Here is a 19,608-nt window from a genome sequence, read left to right as displayed (position 1 = left end):
TCTTAAAGACTCAGTCAGGATATGAACTGAAAAAAATTTTGCTCTCAGTAAAAATCGGTGGTTTAAATACGTGGCTTTGTTGACGTTTCTTTTTTCCCCGGTCGCAAAAGACTTACTGCTCAGAAAATTGGGTTTAAAAATAGAGCGTTTTTTTCCTTCACCACTCGATTTCACTCGCCAGCTTGACGTCACTAACGCAGAGGGCACCGTGATCAATGTTAAGAAGTAAATAGCAATTTAGTCTATTTTCAGGTATCTGTTTTTTTTCAAATTGACGTTAAAGTCATCGGAGTTCGGTTTTGAAACAGTCAACTTAGGCGATACTTGTATAACCACTTTTTTTACTTTTTCTAACTTGTTAAAGCTTTCAATGCAGGACAACAGGAAAATTTAAACTTGTTCTCGCTATCCCTTTAAATAACTGGTCGTTCATTGTTCTTGTCTGTTATAATGTAACACTTCTTTCCCCTCTTTAACCTCATCATCTGAGTCATGAGAAAATACGTAACGGGTAAATATAAGCAAACAAGCAAGTCTCTTGACCGGCGCACCGGCCTGAAGCCCTTCAACGCAACCCCGACCACAACAAACGGCGCCGACTCCCTTTCTGCGTGACCAAGAGCACGTTCCCGCCTGCGCCGAAAGTCAAGCGTTCGCCGGTTCAGTGGGTCAAAGCGCGCAATCTCCCGCTTATCGCGCATGCAGCAACGACGACCGGGCGAGACAGCGAGGCGATTCGAGGTCATCGCCTCTCTCGGCCGGCTTCCCCCGCGGCGCAGGAGGACAGTCTATCCAGACGGGGACGACGCTACATCCTTCATGTCTCCTCCTCTGTTGTTGAGATTAAGTTTCGCCCTTCCCTTCCTCTTATTCTCGTACTTCCTCCTCACCGAAAGCGAGGTTGTAAGCACGGGTTCTCGGAAGGAAAAGCTGCGGGAAGGTTAGCCATTTCTTCGGTTTCACTTCGTACGCAACGGTACATGAAGAGGCAGGCGTACTAATAATGAGCAGGGTTCTACAGTGCGCTCCAGAGATGTGCTGCGGAACAAATAAAACTAAACTATTGCGCTGCTGCTGCGTTAGTGGCACTGCGAATTCGCACGTGTAGCTTTTATGTCTCTACGCAGTGGTGCTCGAGCACAAGCATTTTCTGTGAAACTCAGTACGTGCTTCAATTTCTCGCTTCTTTAGCGCCATAGAGCAGCGCTTGAGTAGCCTTGCAGGGCGTTCCATCCTCTTTAGCCTTGGAGAATGCCAACGACTTTTAAAACGCGCTAATGAACACCATGTGCATTGGCTTAATTCTCCCTCTGTCTACAAATACGGACGCGAAAAGAAGCACGCTGATGAGTGGACCCTTAAAAGATGCCCAAATGTAATTTATGACTAGCTGTATAGCCGGACAACGTGCTATGAAAAATTACAATATGTTGTATGGTTTAGGTTTAGGTTTATGGGGTTTAACGTCCCAAAGCGACTAAGGCTATGAGAGACGCCGTAGTGGAGGGCTCCGGAAATTTCGACCACCTGGGGTTCTTTAACGTGCACTGACATCGCACAGTACACGGGCCTCGAATTTCTCCTCCAAAGAAATTCAACCGCCGCGGCCGGGATCGAACCCGCGTCTTTCGGGACAGCAGCCGAGCACCATAGCCACTGAGCCACCGCGGCGGCCAATATGTTGTATGATACACTCGAGTATAGCCACACGACATTGTATCATACAACGTATAGCCACACGACAATATGTTGTATGATACAATGTCGTGTGGCTATACTAGAGTGTGAGCTGTTACAGCCATAAGCGTTTCAAAGCGCGCCTTTAAGAGCACCAGAATAGCCAGTGCCTCGCAACTTTAGTTTCAACGTACCATCATTTTTCTCGTTAGTTCTTTAGGTGATTCCATCCCTGTAGAATAGCGCCAAAGTATTCGTTCCCTCACCCGAAGCCACTTGACGCCATGAAATCAAGGGATCGTCGCCCCCTCAAATAACTATCACCGTCAGTCCTCACACCTTTGTTCTAATCAATATGAACCATAGCCTTCATGTTCCTTGCGCATACACCTTGTACACCAGCTTATCAACACGCAATTCATCCGCTGCGAGACTAGAGTTAAACCTGTCAGATAACAAGAATTAGTTGCATGAAGACTGTAGTGAATCAGAGCCTGCCTCGTCCGCATCGGATTTCTCAGCCACTGTGATATTTTCTGCACACATCTAGTTCACGCCCTTTGTCTCATGACGCGGACCAACTTGGGCCGAGCAGTCTCCACCAGGTTCCTGCATAGGCTTCTGTACTATCTTCCATCGCCGATGCGAGCGTTAAAAGCATTTGTCCATAACTGAGTTAACGCGCATGTTCGCACTCAGATCTTGCCACGCAGCTCTACAGATTCGGTTCACACAAATACTAAATCTGTAGAGCCTTTCTCGAGGTCAAAGTGCTCCGCCATAATCGTCACTAGGGCGTGAAGAAACCTGCAACATCTGCCGGCATCTTCGTTCTTCATTATCTGAAAACTTGAGGTACGACGCTTGACCCCTTTGAACAACTAAAAAGGCAGTTGTCCCGGGGGTCGTGGAAAGGTCTATACCACGACGCCACTGTTCATGCACAGACGTGAGGTGCAGGTTAAATTTTGCGCAACGACCCTGCTGACGGGTGCATGCATTCGGTCGCTTTATTTGCGTAAAATACGTGTTCAGCCAGGTCGTGACGTGGGAGGCTGAGCTCAGTTTCAGATTAATCAACCGCAGGCTGCGGGATCCTGATGCGCTCAGGGAGCCGGGGGCGGCGCGGCCTCAATGTTGGCCTTCGCCGACGGCTCCGGGACGTTGGCGTCCGTCATGACTGTCTCGTGCAGACGGGTGTACGAGGGCCTCTTCAGCCTCAGCGGCGACATGGGCGCAATGGTGATGTTCAGCTCGTTGGCGCCCTTGGACATCGCAGCCTTGACGCCGTACTGGTCCATGTTGTCGACCGGCACTCCGTCCACCATAACGAGCACGTCGCCCGGATATATGAACTTGTTGGGCGTCACGACTTGCACGTCAGGGGTCTGCGCGCCAGCATGGAGAGAAAGCAGGGAAGGTACGGAATGAACCGAGGGCCTCAACAACAGCGGAGGATGGTTGGTTTCACCGAGCTCGTGTCCAGGGAAAAGCCTGTGGAGAAATCTGTATAGCTGAACTTACCAGCTTAGATCATTCATCAGCTAAAGGTGCTATAGCTTTGGTCTAGCCATTTAGGGTAACCCCATCCTTCCACCCTTCCTCTCCTCTCCAATAAACGTGCAGTGAGGAATTTTCCTCTCTCCAATTGCCACGTGTAAATTTTCATTAATTGAAACATAAATTAATCCACTGAGTAATTAAGGTCTTACGGCTGGCCCTGAAGATTAAAACGGTAGAACGCTGCACTATATAGCTAAACCAAAGCTATAACAGCGCTTTCGCTGTAAAACTAGCTGGTACCCGGTAGCACTGGGTATCGAGCTTATAGCACTTCCCTCATACACGGCGAGTGCTCAGATCAGTAGGCGACTGCTGTTGTCTGACCGTTGTGCAATATCGTTGCTCTCTGAGCTCGGAGCTCGAAGCCTACAGAGGGGGCACATCTAAGTTGGTTTGGCCCTCCGAGATACTATCGCGTTGTAGAAAAATGACAAAAGAAAGGCAGGTAGTTATAACCAGGCATGACGCCGGAATTGTTACCCTGCAGACGAGGAGAGGAACAGAAAGAGTTAAAGACAAGAAAAAGGAAGAACAAAAGGTTTGTTCATCGCGGCCATGGGAAAGGGCCATGCTGTTGGCTCCGTCGCGGTCAAAAAAGAAAGTCCTGCCATAAAAGCCCGTACACATAGCATTGATCGCCATTTCTATTACAAAAAAAAAAATCCGTCGCAAAATTTGATGGCCTCAGACAAATCTATTTGTCTTCAAACGAGAATCGCCAACTGTTGTTTGATTTATTAGAGCTGAAAATAATCTGAATAACACTGCGACGGGAACAACGTCGACTAGGCGTGCAGTAAGGCGACAGGCCGCATGATAAGGCTGAGGAAAACATCGATGTTTTCTGGTTGAATTTTCAGGTCTATAATTTCGTGAAGTTGTCGGAAGATGTAAGTCTACTCACTAGGAATCAAGAAAAAAAATTTTCTGTGTGAAAATAAGTTCGCAGTTAAATTGCCGTTCCCTGTTTTGAATCCCTATATCTGCAAATGTCAGCACAAGCTGAATATTAAGGCCGCTCTTCTCGTTACTTGTGCCTGTTTCTTAACTTCCAACTTCCAGAATTTACATTCATTTGTCAAATGGCTCCTATGTATCGTAATAAAATGCACTAAGCTTTCCTCATAAATTTCACTTCCGTTGCGGTTCTTGCGACGTGTAAGTCGGAGTGATTGCCTACAGCACGATCCATTAGCTCGGTTCCTTTACCTGTCCTTGTGCATAAAACCGCGCCAGGCTCCTTACGAAAAGATGAAGGTACACACAGAAATGACTAGAGTCTCAAAGTTTATTCCTTTGCCCCCCCCGCCCCCCCCCCCCTTCTGCCTGGCTTCGTCTCTTCGGAGGAAGTCTGGTGTACAATGAACAACGAACTAGCCCCTGTGCTTTCCCTACTCGCTTGTCTCTTTTCGCCTCAACTTACAAGCGTATAGGTCATCATCATCATCATCAACCTGACTCTTGCATCATCAGCATGACTCAGTTAAAAGTCGTGGCTCTGTAGCTAATCCTGTATATCAAGAACTGCAGATTGGGCTAGTTGGTGTAGATTCATAATGATGGTTCAACAGCGCAAACACACACAGACCAAGAAGGAGACAAGACACACACATTCAGCGGTGGTGTGTGTGTCTTGTCTCCTTCTTGTTCTGTGTGTGTTTGCGCTGTTGAACCATCTTGTATACCAACAAGCAGCCGTTCATCGGTGCCGGGCCCAAGAGGACGTGCGCGTTCATACCTTCTGGATGACGTGGCAGTGTACGAGCGCCTTTTTCGCCTCGTTCCACGCCTTGGCCTCGAAGACCTTGAAGCCGTAGTAGCCGCTGCCGCTGCAGGCTGTCTTGATGGCTCTGACCGAGATGGTGTCCTGGCCGGCGGCCTTGAGGATCTGGTCCCAGTCGCGCCGGGACTCGAGCAGCCGGAAGGCGCTCGAAGACAGCACCGTCACCACCAGCTGGTCGCCGCAGTCCTGCATCCGGCGCTTGACTTCGGCAATGGGCAGCTCCGATATGTCCTGGCCGTTCACGGCCACGATGACGTCACCCTCGAGGACGTGCGACACTTCAGCGGGGCTGCCGCTTTTCACTTTCTGCGCAAGGACAGTTGCACTTTTCATCAGCGCAGCGTGGAACCAGCGTATGCTCAGAGAACTTTAGTCTGTCATGCCCAACAGTCCCGGACAAAAGCATTTTTCAACAGGAAATAGTTTATGAACGCAATTTTTTTCATATATTGTATAAAATTTCACTGTAACAATCAATATATCCGCAGATCCACCGTGAGCAGGCTTGAACTTTTTGCTATTAACGTTTTTGTTTTCGTAAAAACTTCCCCATTGGCTTTCTATGGCAGTCTTAACTGATCGATTCAGTGATGGAATAACTTTAAAAGAAAAATTTTGCTATACGTCGGCAGAATGGACCATTAACTTCAATATCGCTATAACGGTAGCTTACAATATTTTAATATTAAACATTTTTGTGAAACAATGCTAGACATAATTACATGCTGACAACCCGATACCATAATACAGTAACATGTCTTGCATGGAATTGTAAACCACATTTTGTTTCATTTTCTACACTTGCCCTCATAGAGCAGCTCTGAAAGGTTTCACGAATGCTATACATTTTGAAAAATCTTTGGAAGTGCAAAAGAGTAAGTAAGATTTATTTATTAGTCAATTATCGAGTTTAAAAGGGTAGTCAGTGATCATTTGTACACCAATTTTTTAAATTTATGTTTGCTGCTAAATCGGTGAAGCCCTGGTAACATTAGATAACTTTGCAAAGGACTTGCCTGCTTTCACACCCCTCGCTTTGCTACTTAGAGCGTAAGTCTCCTGATTATGTCTACGCAGGCCTGTACGCCATGCCCATTTCATGTAGACATACGCGTCTATACCTTTTGCGAAATATATGCTGGTCACTTGGAATTTTCTGCTGAGCTGCACAGTGTGACTTTTATCCCCTCTGGAACTCTATGAAAGCTCTGGAGAGGCGAAGACTAGAGTGCCTCTCACATTTCAGAAATTCGGAGCCCACGTTTCATAGCATAGAAGCAAAACTTGATGTCCTGCGTACTTTTGAGTAAAGCTGTAAATATTCACGCCGCCCCCCGGCCCGAATATGGGCAACGCGTAGAAATCGAGCAGGAGAGCAGCTATGCCATCACTATAAAGCTGTTTCTGAACATGCCTAAAAGTGTTCAGCTTAAGTTAAGGATAACGCAGCGAGCAATGGAAAGAAAAATGACAGGTGTAACGTTAAGAGACTGGAAGCGGGCAGAGTGGGTGAGGGAACAAACGTGAATTCATCGTTGTGATGAATAAATCTCTATTATTATCATTATTAGTAGTAGTAGTAGTACTATTATTATTATTATATTTAATGACATATCCTAGTCGAACTCGAGAGGAAGAAATGGGCTTGGGCAGGGCATGTAATGCCAAGGCAAAATAACCGCTGGTCCTTAAGGGTGACGGAGTGGATTCCAAGGGAAGGAAAGCGTAGAAGGGGGTGGCAGAAAATCAGATGGGCGGAGTGAACTAACAAGTATGCGGGGATAGGGGGGCCGCAATGAGCAAAGGACAGGATTAATTGGAGAGACATGGGAGAGGCTTTTGCCCTGCAGTGAGCGCAGTCAGGCTGATGATGATGAATATTGGAGCCATGCACGCCTCCACCCGAGGTGTGCAGAGGTATGCACGGATGGAGGCGGGGATGGCTGCGTGAAAAAGCAAATTCTAGCCTGTTATATCTTAGCGCTTGTTCGATTGATATCTCCTCACTCTCTTCGCAAGAACGAATGCCTTAAAACCGCTCACCTCGACCATGAAGAATTTCTTGTTGTTCTCCCCCACGACATCCACGATGTTGATGCCGAAGCTCCAGTACTTGCCCAGGCTCTTCGTTCGGAACATGATCACGTCCATCTTTTCCTTGGCCGTTATGGACTTGTCCGCTGAGGCTCCGGCTGAACGCCACGAAAAGCAAAAGGTAAGGGTTAGAGTGTACCGCCCTTTACTACGTCACGATGCTCTTCACCGCGTCGTCCTCTCTGCGTAGTTTACGCTTGGTGACTTATTTTCTCCGCCTAGTTCGAAACAACACTCCATCCCTCTTATCGAAAACGAACAGCGCGGATTGAAGCTAGTTGCTCGATTACTGGTTAATCCATGTTTCCTGGGCGCATACAAAGTATAACCGTACTCAGTGAAACGGATAATAAAGCGGCTAAACTTTCCGCTTTAATGACACAAAGCGTTTGCAGTTAACTATGGCCACTGGGGGACGTTGTGGCGAATAAGGAACGAGTGCGGAACTAGAGAAGCTGGTTTGGTTTGGTTTGGTTTGGTTTATGGGGTTTAACGTCCCAAAGCGACTCAGGCCATGAGGGACGCCGTAATGAAGGGCTCCGGAAATTTCGACCACCTGGGGTTCTTTAACGTGCACTGACATCGCACAGTACACGGGCCTCTAGAAGCATTCCAACCATATCTTAAATCTTGGAAGAAAGTTTAAAAATATAAAACTATGAGGAAAAACATGGGGTAAGAATACTGCGTACTGTAGGGTCGGAAATGTTATTCTGATAAGCATAAACAAGAGAAACTTCTATATCTTAAATGTTGGAAGAAAGTTTAAAAATATAAAATTGAGGAAAAAAACGTGGGGTAAGAATACTGCGTACTGCAGGGTCGGGAATCTTCTGATAAGCATACACAAGAGAAACTAACACCTCAGAGCTGAGAGAACACAACAAAAAGTAAAAGGGCACAAAATTTAACGTTAAAAATATAGACGCGAAGAAGAAAACGATGCATATCTCGTTATATATAGGCGTAACAATATTATACGAATACCTGCTATAAGTTTAAGGGTATAAAAACATAGACTAAACATGAACTATCCAAAAAATAGTCTGTATACTATCCTATAAAAATGATCTATATACTATCTGCGCGCATTGTTCAACTGTAACCCCGCCGCGGTGGCTCAGTGGTTACGGCGCTCGGCTGCTGGTCCGAAAGACGTGGGTTCGATCCCGGCCGCGGCGGCCGCATTTCGATGGAGGCGTAATTCTAGAGGCCCGTGTGCTGTACGATGTCAGTGCACGTTAAAGAACCCCAGGTGGTAGAAATTTCCGGAGCCCTCCACTACGGCGTCCCTCATAGCCTGAGTCGCTTTGGGACGTTAAACCCCAATAAACCAAACTAAACCATCTTCAACTGTAGCTCTGTAAGGTACAAGTGGTCGTAGGAACTGTCTTTAATCAGCCCATACAAGCCTGCATATAAGTATTTAGACTGAGGACAAAGGTAAACGCACTGTCCACACTGAGACCCAATTACTTTTTTGTAATGGCCTAAACTGTAGCTAATCGGCGACGAATTTAGTAGTCCTGACTGCCCCTTAAGGCAGACATAGCACATCCAGGCTAAGCCGTGAAAATGCCTCTTTTCCTTACTTCCGCTGTAGGCGCTGATACCGGCCTTCACGTCCACATCCGAGGCCTTCTTGTAATCCAGTTCCTCCGATTCCGCGCCATCACTTTTGAAGAATGACTCCTTGACCTCCACTGGACCGGCAGCCGTTTTCGCCTGGTGGGGCAGTAGGCGCAGGTTAGTTCATGCTTCCAACGAGACGAAAGGGAGCCATTGACTACCTATTTGTGGAGCAGCAGTTTGCTCTACCGAACAAAAAAAAAGCATCCTGTAGGTCTCATCTGTAGGCCATTTCGGCTAAGCTACTGACTTGTTCCAGTGGACTTTAAGCTAAACCTTGCATGCAGGCTTCCACCGCGTTTAAGATGTTACCTCTGAAAAAGCGGTGCTCGCCAAGTGAATAAGAATTATTTAACTGTGCCTCCGACCTCAAGCCAATCTCTGCAAGTGTGGCCAACGGGGGCGCCACCTTCGATGTCCTCGGTGAAATACTGGGTACTGAGGCAAATTTTATGTCCCAACTGTAAAAATGCGTTGAGCTTGCTGACTAGTTTATCCGAATGAAGCAGATGACGTGACAGTCAGATAACCACGAGTTTCAGAACAATACGTGCGCATGGCCATAGCATCGGCAGCTAATGACACGGGCTCTCCTAAATGCCAATGACTGCAATGGTCTCGTCACGCTTATTTCACGCGAACCTAAGCTTGCTTTTTTCATTCTGATATAGACTCCACCCTCTAGTAAGCTGGTTCCAGTCACGTTCAAAACATGTAGATTTAAGCATAGGGCCAATTTAATCATGCGCTGTTGCCCTTAAACATTGGAATTTAGAAGGAACACCAAAGCCCAAACGCAGGACATCGATTTTTAACAGGAAATTGCGCTCCATGCTGTTTTTTTGGGCTCTGTCCTTTGGTCTAACGTACTATTGGACCTTTCTCACAATGCAAGAAAACCAACATAGCCCGATTTAGTGGGTGCTCAGCCGAATCCCCGAACGTTTTATAGCGGCCCTCTGCGCACACCAAGATCTGACGGCTTCCGAAGCGTGCTGCACTTCCGAATCCTGAAAGGAGGCAATATATAGAGGTTCCTAGAGTCCTCTACAACTTCCGCAGGAGGCAGCCACCAACAACGCAGGCGGTTGCCGAGGTAACGAAGCTTATAAGCCCTACCCCACCTTCCTCCCTACCTCAAAGCAAGGGACATGAGCGACATACGTATTACAGATGTCTCAAGCGCACCAGGACAACAGGGCCGCAATAAGCACAGGGCCTGCGGTCTCTCTGCTTGTCATCGATCTCTATTTTATAATGTTTTCAAACAATCTACATACCCTCTGAAGATTATCTATAGATTGTCCATAGACTGTTTAGGAAATTTCCAAAAGGAAATTTTGTGAGGATCTGTGAGACGAGCACGTCGGGGCAACCTTCTGTTTGCACAACGTTTATACGCGGTCCCGACGTTCCACGATGGTGACCCCGCTTACTTTTAAAGAAGGCCTCCCGCTGTAGGTGAAAATCTAAAAGATTGTCTTAGTATTTCATTCTAAACGACTATTTTGAAGCGGCCTTGCGGCGGTTAGTGAAAGACGTTAAGCAGCAGCTCACGAAGTTGATCATCTTCTTGAAGCTCGGAGAGGCGTATGTGTACAGAGGCCGCTGAGTCTGCGCCTCGATGTCAATCATCTCGTCGACCTTGAGCAGCTTCCTCTTGAGGGTATTGCTCGTGGCGCTGACGGCTGCGAAGCACCGCCGAACAATGTGTGGTTAGCAGTGCCTCAGGGAGCAGCACCGTTTATTTCTTTTGTTTATTCCAGCATTCTAACGCCCTAAATTAAGCGAGAAGAGTTGTCGAGAAACTATAAACAAAACCGGCATTACGAATGAACAGATCAGGGTTACAAGCAAGGCGCAGACATAAAAAGTAACAGCTGCAGTCATTGAAAGCGAATAATAAGAGAAATAAAGCAACTCAAGAAATGAACGACACCAAGACATAGTTAATTGAAAAACAAAAGCCTGGCGCGATGACATTTTAAAAATGTGCAGCATAGTGCGGATTTAAATGAAGATGGCTCACTTTGTGTGACTATGATTAGCAGGTCGCTAATGCAGGACGCAAGTTCAGAGATTCCTTATTTCGAACAAAACGCAGTTGCACTTCATGGTGGTGGCCGAAGTCAGACGCAGTAGGAAGTGCTGCAGCTGACGCGGAAAAACAAGTGGTTCAACTGCAAACCTTACATAGATCGTAGATGTATATGTTGCGCAGGTCTTTGCGAATAATATGCCCTGAAGAAACCAATCGTTTGTCTGTTCTATTTCTCCTAATCCTTTCTCATTTTTTACAAAGCGCCACTTTTTTGTTATATTTGGTTTGTATTATCGCTTTATGAAGTAAAGTCACGATGAAGTTCACGTAATTATAGCATATTTGCCGGGGAAATATTTAACACTTCAAGCTGTTAAGGGGCATGTAACATGCGTAAGGTGAAAGGTGTGGCTGACTCTGTACTGAGAATGAATATTTGGCTCACTGAAATGTTCAGGCTTGTCGGCTTCTTTCTTGCGTGTCATGCACTCTCCGATAGCCGGGATGTTGCAGAGGTCCTTTGTGGTGGACAGCCTCTTCCAGTTGAAGCCGGCGAAGTACGGGTGCTCACGGATCTCTGCATACGTCGCCGAGCCCAACCGCTCGACGGGGTTCTTCTTGAGCATCTTGAACACGAAGTCCTTGGCCTCGGGAGTGGCCGAGTGCGGATGCTCCTCAACCTTAAACGAGAACAGCGGCGAGATCAGAACACAGCAGACCTTTTAGAGCGAAGCTCTGAAGGCCCGACTCCAATCCCACTTCCGAGGCGTCGCGCCACGCGCTGGCGCGCTGAGCGCCGCGCCGCGTCGGGCGTCGAGAGAGGTAAGGTACGAACACACTAGCGGCAAAACGCGCGGCATGCCGCTGGCGGCGCCACCCCCGCCGCGAAAGGGACGGCCGCACTCGGCGGCAGAGTACGCGGGTACGCGCTGCCGCGCAAAGCTCCATTCATGCCAAACCAGTCGAGGTCCGCAATTCTGAAAGAGCGCGCGCGGCACCGCCGCCGCCGCTGGCATGTAACTTTAGTAGGAGCCAAGAGGTGGCGACACAGACGCTCCCCACGTGACAAAGCCGGCCGCGCCTCATTGGTCTCCCCGCTCCGCGGCACGCGGCAAGCCGCCGAAAATGGCTCCTCGACCCATTCGCTGCGCGCCAGATCAACCCGCCGCCGCGGCAGGTTTCGCGGCAAGCGGCTTGCCGCCGGCGGCGTGCCGCGCGCGTTTTGCCGCCAATGTGTGTCCGTACCTTACCTCCATTCTCCGGGAACTGGCTCGCGCCGCTCGCGTCTGGGTTAGTGTCGCTAGAAGCAGTTCGACTGCCAAGAGCGGTGAGAGGTTGTAATTCGCGTAATTAAATGATTTTAAAACGTGCGGAATGTATTTGGTACACAAATAATTAAGCAGGCCTTTTCACTGTGATGCTGTATCTCAGAACTTGCAAAACCCTCAGCGCCATCGACACTCGCTCACTCTGTAGGGATAAGCCCCAAATCCAATCCATGCTCGCGTGCGGCGCGGGCGCGCCGCGCGCCACGAATATCTGGCAGGGACAGATCGGAGCGTCGAGGCTCGCGCTGCTCGTGCTGCTCGCGTGAGGGGCCATGCGCATGCGCAGACTGGTTCTGGCTGACGCGCGGGACGACTGGCGCAATTGTGTTTGGAGTTCAGGCTTTAGGCGCTCGTTTCTGGGTTTCGCGGCGTCGCCGTCGTCGTTGTCCCTTGTAACAAAGCCGGTCGTGCTTGTAACCAAGGGAGGGTAAAACAGCAACCTCCTCCCCTCCTTAGCAAGAAACAAAAAAAAACGCCGCGCTGACGGCTCTCACCGGCGCGCTTCGTAAAATGGGGGAGACAGAGGGGATTTATTATTATTACTTTATTTATTCAGTTTGTGCTGTCGTTGATTTATAATATTACTGAATATGTTATCGCTTAAAGCTAGTTGATTTGAAAAGCAGAAGAAAAAACAACCACATGCAGCCGGTGGGATCCGAACCCACGACCTCCGAATTACGCGTCCGGTGCTCTACCGCTGAGCTACGGCGATAGCTGTCATATCTTCTGCTTTCGGGGGTATTTATGTTTACAAATAACCTAACCTTGGGAGTGTTCATCAGCGCCACCCCACGTTCTTAAGCGGCGGACGTAGCACGTCCAGAGTACCGCTGATGTGACGTCGAACGTCATCGAACGGCGAGGGTGGAAGCTGTGTGAGAACCCTCTTATGCTTACTATGGCCTCAAGGCTGCCAGAACCGAGGCTCTCGCTAAACAATTAAGCAAACAAGGGAAGGGAAATGAGGGGCTCGTTATCAATATGAGATAAGCCAACAGCCAGAGAAACCAAGGGACAGAGGGGATTTATTATTTCTTTTTAATTTATTTAGTTTGTGCTGTCATTGATTTATAATATTACTGAATATGTTATCGCTCAAAGCTAATTGATTTGAAAAGCAGAAGAAAAAACCACATGCCGCCGGTGGGATCCGAACCCACGACCTCCGAATTACGCGTCCGGTGCTCTACCGCTGAGCTACGGCGACAGATGTCATATCTTCTGCTTTCGGGGGTATTTATGTTTACAAATAACCTAACCTTGAGAGTGTTCATCAGCGCCACCCCACGTTCTTAAGCGGCGGACGTAGCACAGTGGACACCTAAATCGTGCTTTAAGCTACGTGGCCGTAGTGAGATGTGCGTGCATGCTTTGGCATCGACAACGTTGTGCCAGAGACGCTGCCATCCTGCGAGGGTGGCAGGATGGGTGGCGACTTTAACGTAGATATAAAGACAAGCGGGAATTTCTTACCACTTATGCGGGAGAACATCCCGTTCCTCTCGCTCGTAACGGCTCCCACAGCTGTGACAACCTCACGAAATACTTGCGCAGGTCTCGTCTTTGAGAACCAGGCATTGGTGCAGCAAGTCGAGCATATATCAATCTATTTCTCCGCCCACAAAGCTTCCTTCATGACAATCAAGAACTGTTAGTGGAGTGTTTCTTGAAGACGGAATATGTGTGAAAAATAACAACTTGTCTGTCTTTGTACATACATGTCTTGCTCGAATCATTTGCCTCAATCTATCGAAAAGCTGAAACAGCTGATGAGCTGCGCTCAAATTTCGTATTAGGAAGTCACGTAATCGTCGGCAATTTTTTTTCCTTAACTTATGTTCCGTTATATCTGCGCACCTTGGGCCACTTGAGCGGCTGGTTGATGATCTTGTCCGTGAGTTCCTGCTTGGTCTCCCCGCGGAAAGGCACCCGGCCGGTCATCATCTTGTACAAGGTGGCGCCTGCCGACCACCAGTCGCAAGAGCGACCGTACGGCCTGCGCTTGAGGATCTCCGGAGCCATGTAAGGAACTGTGCCTGCCGACTCGCCGTCGTGAAACTCGAACGCGGTCTTGGTGAAATAGCCTTTGCAGACACGCTTGGAGACTGCGCAGCACAACAGGGTACCGTCACTCGGTTAGGCACTCGCGCACGGCGACTTATTTATCTTCTAGGCTTTTAAGCATTTAGGGCTTAACACCCCGAAGCAAGGGAGGATTTATGAGGGGGCGGGCCAAACGAGAAATTTTCCATGTAAGAAAATCAAGCTGAAACACATTTTTACAAATACATGGTTCAAAACAGATGCCAACACACACACACACACACACACACACACACACACACACACACACACACACACACACACACACACACACACACACACACACACACACACACACACACACACACACACACACACACACACACACACACACACACACACACACACACACACACACACACACACACACACACACACACACACACACACACACACACACACACACACACACACACACACACACACACACACACACACACACACACACACACACACACACACACACACACACACACACACACACACACACACACACACACACACACACACACACACACACACACACACACACACACACACACACACACACACACACACACACACACACACACACACACACACACACACACACACACACACACACACACACACACACACACACACACACACACACACACACACACACACACACACACACACACACACACACACACACACACACACACACACACACACACACACACACACACACACACACACACACACACACACACACACACACACACACACACACACACACACACACACACACACACACACACACACACACACACACACACACACACACACACACACACACACACACACACACACACACACACACACACACACACACACACACACACACACACACACACACACACACACACACACACACACACACACACACACACACACACACACACACACACACACACACACACACACACACACACACACACACACACACACACACACACACACACACACACACACACACACACACACACACACACACACACACACACACACACACACACACACACACACACACACACACACACACACACACACACACACACACACACACACACACACACACACACACACACACACACACACACACACACACACACACACACACACACACACACACACACACACACACACACACACACACACACACACACACACACACACACACACACACACACACACACACACACACACACACACACACACACACACACACACACACACACACACACACACACACACACACACACACACACACACACACACACACACACACACACACACACACACACACACACACACACACACACACACACACACACACACACACACACACACACACACACACACACACACACACACACACACACACACACACACACACACACACACACACACACACACACACACACACACACACACACACACACACACACACACACACACACACACACACACACACACACACACACACACACACACACACACACACACACACACACACACACACACGCACGCACACACACACACCGCCCTATTTAAGGCTGCCCCAATAAATCCTTCGTTGCCCCGAAACAACGAACTGGCTATGAGAGACACCGTCATCATCAACATCATTAGCCTGGCTATGCCCACTGCAGGCAAAAGGCCTCTCCCATATCTTTCCAGTTAACCCTGTCCTGTGCCAGCTGCGGCCACCCTTTGCCCGCAGACTTCTTAATCTCATCCGCCCACCTAACATTCTACGCTTGCCTTCTCTTGGAATACACTCAGTTAGCCTTAAGGACCAGCGGTTATCTTGCCTTCACAGTCACGTCATCAACATGGCGCCCGATGCGGACGCATATGCGCGCTGCTCCCAGCCCACTCGTGGTAGGCAGCAATTTTTGCCGTGCGTGTGTTGCAATCAGCGTTTCCACTGCAAATGCATCGACATACAGGGCGAGGAATACAACATCCTCATGAAATCCGGGGTCAGCAAGTACAATTGTGTTCATTGCGTGAAGCGGCGTGATCCTTCGGCGGCAGATCTTATCGGCGTAACCGGCGACACGGAAACGCCCCCCGAAGTGCAGCGTTCTTTCCTGGATTTTGAAGACTCAGATTTCGTCAGTGGTTCACAAAGTGTTATTTTAAAGCTACAAAGAATGGCTAGTCGAATGGATGCATTAACTGATGAGGTGCAACAGCTTCGTGCGTAAAACACGCTACTGCGTGCAGCTTCTGTTCGTACCGCCAGCCAGAGTGAGTGCTCGCATTCTGACTGCTCGGAATCTCGCAACTACGCTTCAGCCGTGGCCGCAAATCTGCCTGCTGGAATGTCGGCCTCTCCACCGAAGCCCCCTACTCAGGACCAGAGTACTCATCTGGTTGGTTTGGTTGGTTTATGGGGTTTAACGTCCCAAAGCGACTAAGGCTATGAGAGACGCCGTAGTGGAGGGCTCCGGAAATTTCGACCACCTGGGGTTCTTTAACGTGCACTGACATCGCACAGTACACGGGCCTCTAGAATTTCTCCTCCAAAGAAATTCGGCCGCCGCGGCCGTGATCGAACCCGCAGAGTACTCATCTGCCACGCCCGTCGGAAGCGGTGAGCCAACCACCTCGGCCACGAGCAACGTTTGTCACAGCTAAGCAGTCCATGCTTAAAGTAGCGCCCAAACTACCGGCGAAGAAAAGCTTGTTTCTCGCCTGGACCCGACAACAACGGCGTCGGACATACAGCCGCCCACAGACTTAACACGAATGACGGAATGCGTGGTTTGGAGTGGCGTCAGCGCCATGAATCGATAGTCATCGCGCCGTGACGAGCGTGCTGTCCACGCGGCGATCAGGCACAAGCGGAAAAGCAGTAAAAGCGAGCTGCCCACCAGCTATCGTCAGCCACCGCAAACTTACCGAGAGCATTGTCTCGCACCAATGACTATCGCTTCGTGGCGCTGACGGCAGTCCAGGCCACGCTTTCCGTCATAAGTCTGTGGACGGCTGTACAGGAACTTTTGGCGGGCACAGTAGGTGACAAGGTTGTTATTTGCACAAAACTGAAAGCGAGGTACGATACACATTGCTCCTTCCACGTTTCTCTGGATGAGCATTTATTTGAACTTGTGAGCAAACCGGAAGTGTGGCCTGATGGTTGCGCATTTCACCCTTTTTATGGAAAGCTGTGGTCCTCAAGGCGCTTTGATGACCCTAACGGTGCTCTAACTACATCCGAAAATGGCACAGGAAATTAAGCTGTATTACCGAAACACGAGAGGGCTGCGAACTAAAAGGGGAGCTGTCTTCGCGAAAGCGCTAATGCAAGAGGGCCACAGCGGCTCACCGTGTTTGTGTGAAGCTTGAACTTGGAGGTGACCTTGGTGAAGCCTAGCATAGCAACAGCCCATGCAGAAATAAATATTGCTGCCACTGGGTTACTTACCCGCGGCGGCGTGCAATGGCTAGCTTCGATGACCACTGCACGAGAGCACTATAGGCTATCGCCGCAGCTCGATTCCGCCTCGTGTTAAACTGCAACACATTCTTGCGCTGTGCATTGCACATTGCACATCTTCATCAACTTCCACCAGCGACGCGAACAGATAAGACCAGCTCAACTTCGATCAAAGCTTAGCCTGAGTCTAATGTCGTCGCCAGGTGTCTTGACAACCCAGCAAAGCAAAACCGCGAACCAACCAGGCTAAACAAATGTTTTCGCACGTCTACTCGATTTAACTGCGTTAATAGCCTACCACTTTTTTACTCTTCTCGTTTTGAGCTTGCGATTGCAGACTTTATGCCTTTTTTTATTAATATCTCTTGGCCCCGGCTTTTGCTAAAGGTCTGTAGTCTGAAAGCGACACGTAAATTTTAAAAAACATGTATGCGCACAAATATCCTTGTAATTAAATTTGCTGCGGCTTCGCTAAAGGTTTCCGCTGTAGTTGAGCAAGACAATTTTTTTTTTAAATATGACAGAAGAGCGGTATGACTTACAGTGCCCGATGCAGACTTTGTTTGTGTCGAAGTCGATGACCTTTACTCTTCCACCGGGAACAATTAACATGCTGAAAGGAGAAAAAATCCGAAATGCGTTTTGCTAACCTGTACTACAAGAATTTTCGGAATTTTAGACATTACATTGCATTCAATAAGGTCAGCATGGCGAACCTGGGGCGTTCGCTGGCATTGACTTCAGCAAGGGAGTTCAATGAACTCTTCCTCCTTGCTCTGGACTTAAAGCCTTTTTTTTACAATAAATTTAATATTTATTATCACCGTCACCATCATAAAAACTCTCCGAAAATTTGGTCGACCATGTTTTATGCAACTGCGAAAGAAAAAATAGGGCGAAGTGCACTAATTATCTGACCATTTTGGGGTTTGCTTGAAAATCCCTCCCTTTAATTGTTAATGATTTGGTTCCCGATGAAAATGTGCTCGGATCCTAAAAAAATATGCTGTGGGTGTTTTCCCTCTAAGGAGCGAACAACGATGAATTTATTCGTCTCAACTTCTAGTGACATTCTAGGTATTGTTACGTTTCGCCTCCTTCGTGAGAAAAAAATCGGCGTGGTAGCAGCGGAATGCCGATGAGTCGCGAAAGGCATGCGGGGTAAACGCCTGAATTAGCCACGGAAGCGGCGTCGGTCATCCACCCCGCATCTGGCCAGCCAGCTCTGCAGTACAGAAAGAAGTTAGCTGCCACGTTCCACAGTACTAGACATTCCAAGGGGCACATCAAGTTGACAGCAGCAACCGTCTTCCAGGGAGAAGTGGTCAACGACCGTTTCCCCTACCCCGAGCACGTGCGACCACATGAAAGGCGCAGGAATGCTGTTCGAGAGCATTCCAGAATCTGCGCGACGCAGAGTGCATCCTTCTCTCCCAACACGTGACGGGGACGTGTTCCCTATTGAGTGTGTGTGTGTGTGTGGGTGCCACAGTGAACTTTCAGGACCCTCCTTTCCCGACAAGCCCGCCCCCATCTAGGGAGCCCAGGGACAATGAAGGATATAAAACTCGGCGCCTTGGACGGCCGAGTAGCTCCTGACCATCTGAGCTCATCGACATGTAGCTTTGCTCCTTGTTTGCGAGACTTTCTGAGAGTTCTCCCAGTTGCTGTTTGTATATATGTAAATTCCCTTGTATAAAGTTCTTCTTCTTGTCTTTCCCTTAAACCTCGTCTCCGACCTTCCTCATTCCCCTCTCCGGCACGACCATGCTACCTGATCCTTAATAGTATTCATGAAGACGCGTTTTCAAATCATTTGCAGTTTCGTCAAGAGCAATCGCCGTGTGTACCTCCTGCAATCAAGGACTCGTAGTGCACAAATGACCATTTACAGTGAAATTAAATCTGCCACTGA

At 48.6% G+C, this 19,608-nt stretch overlaps 1 protein-coding gene across 1 annotated transcript in view; it reads right to left on the bottom strand.

Annotated features, from left to right (window-relative positions):
• Window positions 1-2,732: 2,732 nt before the first annotated feature.
• LOC149327877 (uncharacterized) overlaps window positions 2,733-19,608 on the bottom strand; it is a 28,977-nt gene continuing 12,101 nt past the window's right edge. The window contains exons 6-13 of the mRNA XM_089564068.1: window positions 18,236-18,306; window positions 13,976-14,223; window positions 11,233-11,467; window positions 10,304-10,434; window positions 8,710-8,842; window positions 7,067-7,215; window positions 4,979-5,329; window positions 2,733-3,065 (exon numbers count right to left, since the gene is read on the bottom strand). Coding sequence (XP_089420194.1) covers window positions 2,784-3,065; window positions 4,979-5,329; window positions 7,067-7,215; window positions 8,710-8,842; window positions 10,304-10,434; window positions 11,233-11,467; window positions 13,976-14,223; window positions 18,236-18,306 — 1,600 coding nt within the window. The 3' untranslated portion in view covers window positions 2,733-2,783. The remainder of the gene's footprint in view (window positions 3,066-4,978; window positions 5,330-7,066; window positions 7,216-8,709; window positions 8,843-10,303; window positions 10,435-11,232; window positions 11,468-13,975; window positions 14,224-18,235; window positions 18,307-19,608) is intronic.

Source organism: Amblyomma mixtum, chromosome 10 (assembly GCF_055824585.1).
Source record: "Amblyomma mixtum isolate Tamu chromosome 10, ASM5582458v1, whole genome shotgun sequence".
In the NCBI taxonomy this organism is placed as follows: domain Eukaryota; kingdom Metazoa; phylum Arthropoda; class Arachnida; order Ixodida; family Ixodidae; genus Amblyomma; species Amblyomma mixtum.
Note: the sequence above shows the minus strand (reverse complement) of the source record. Positions and strands in the feature narration are given on the sequence as shown.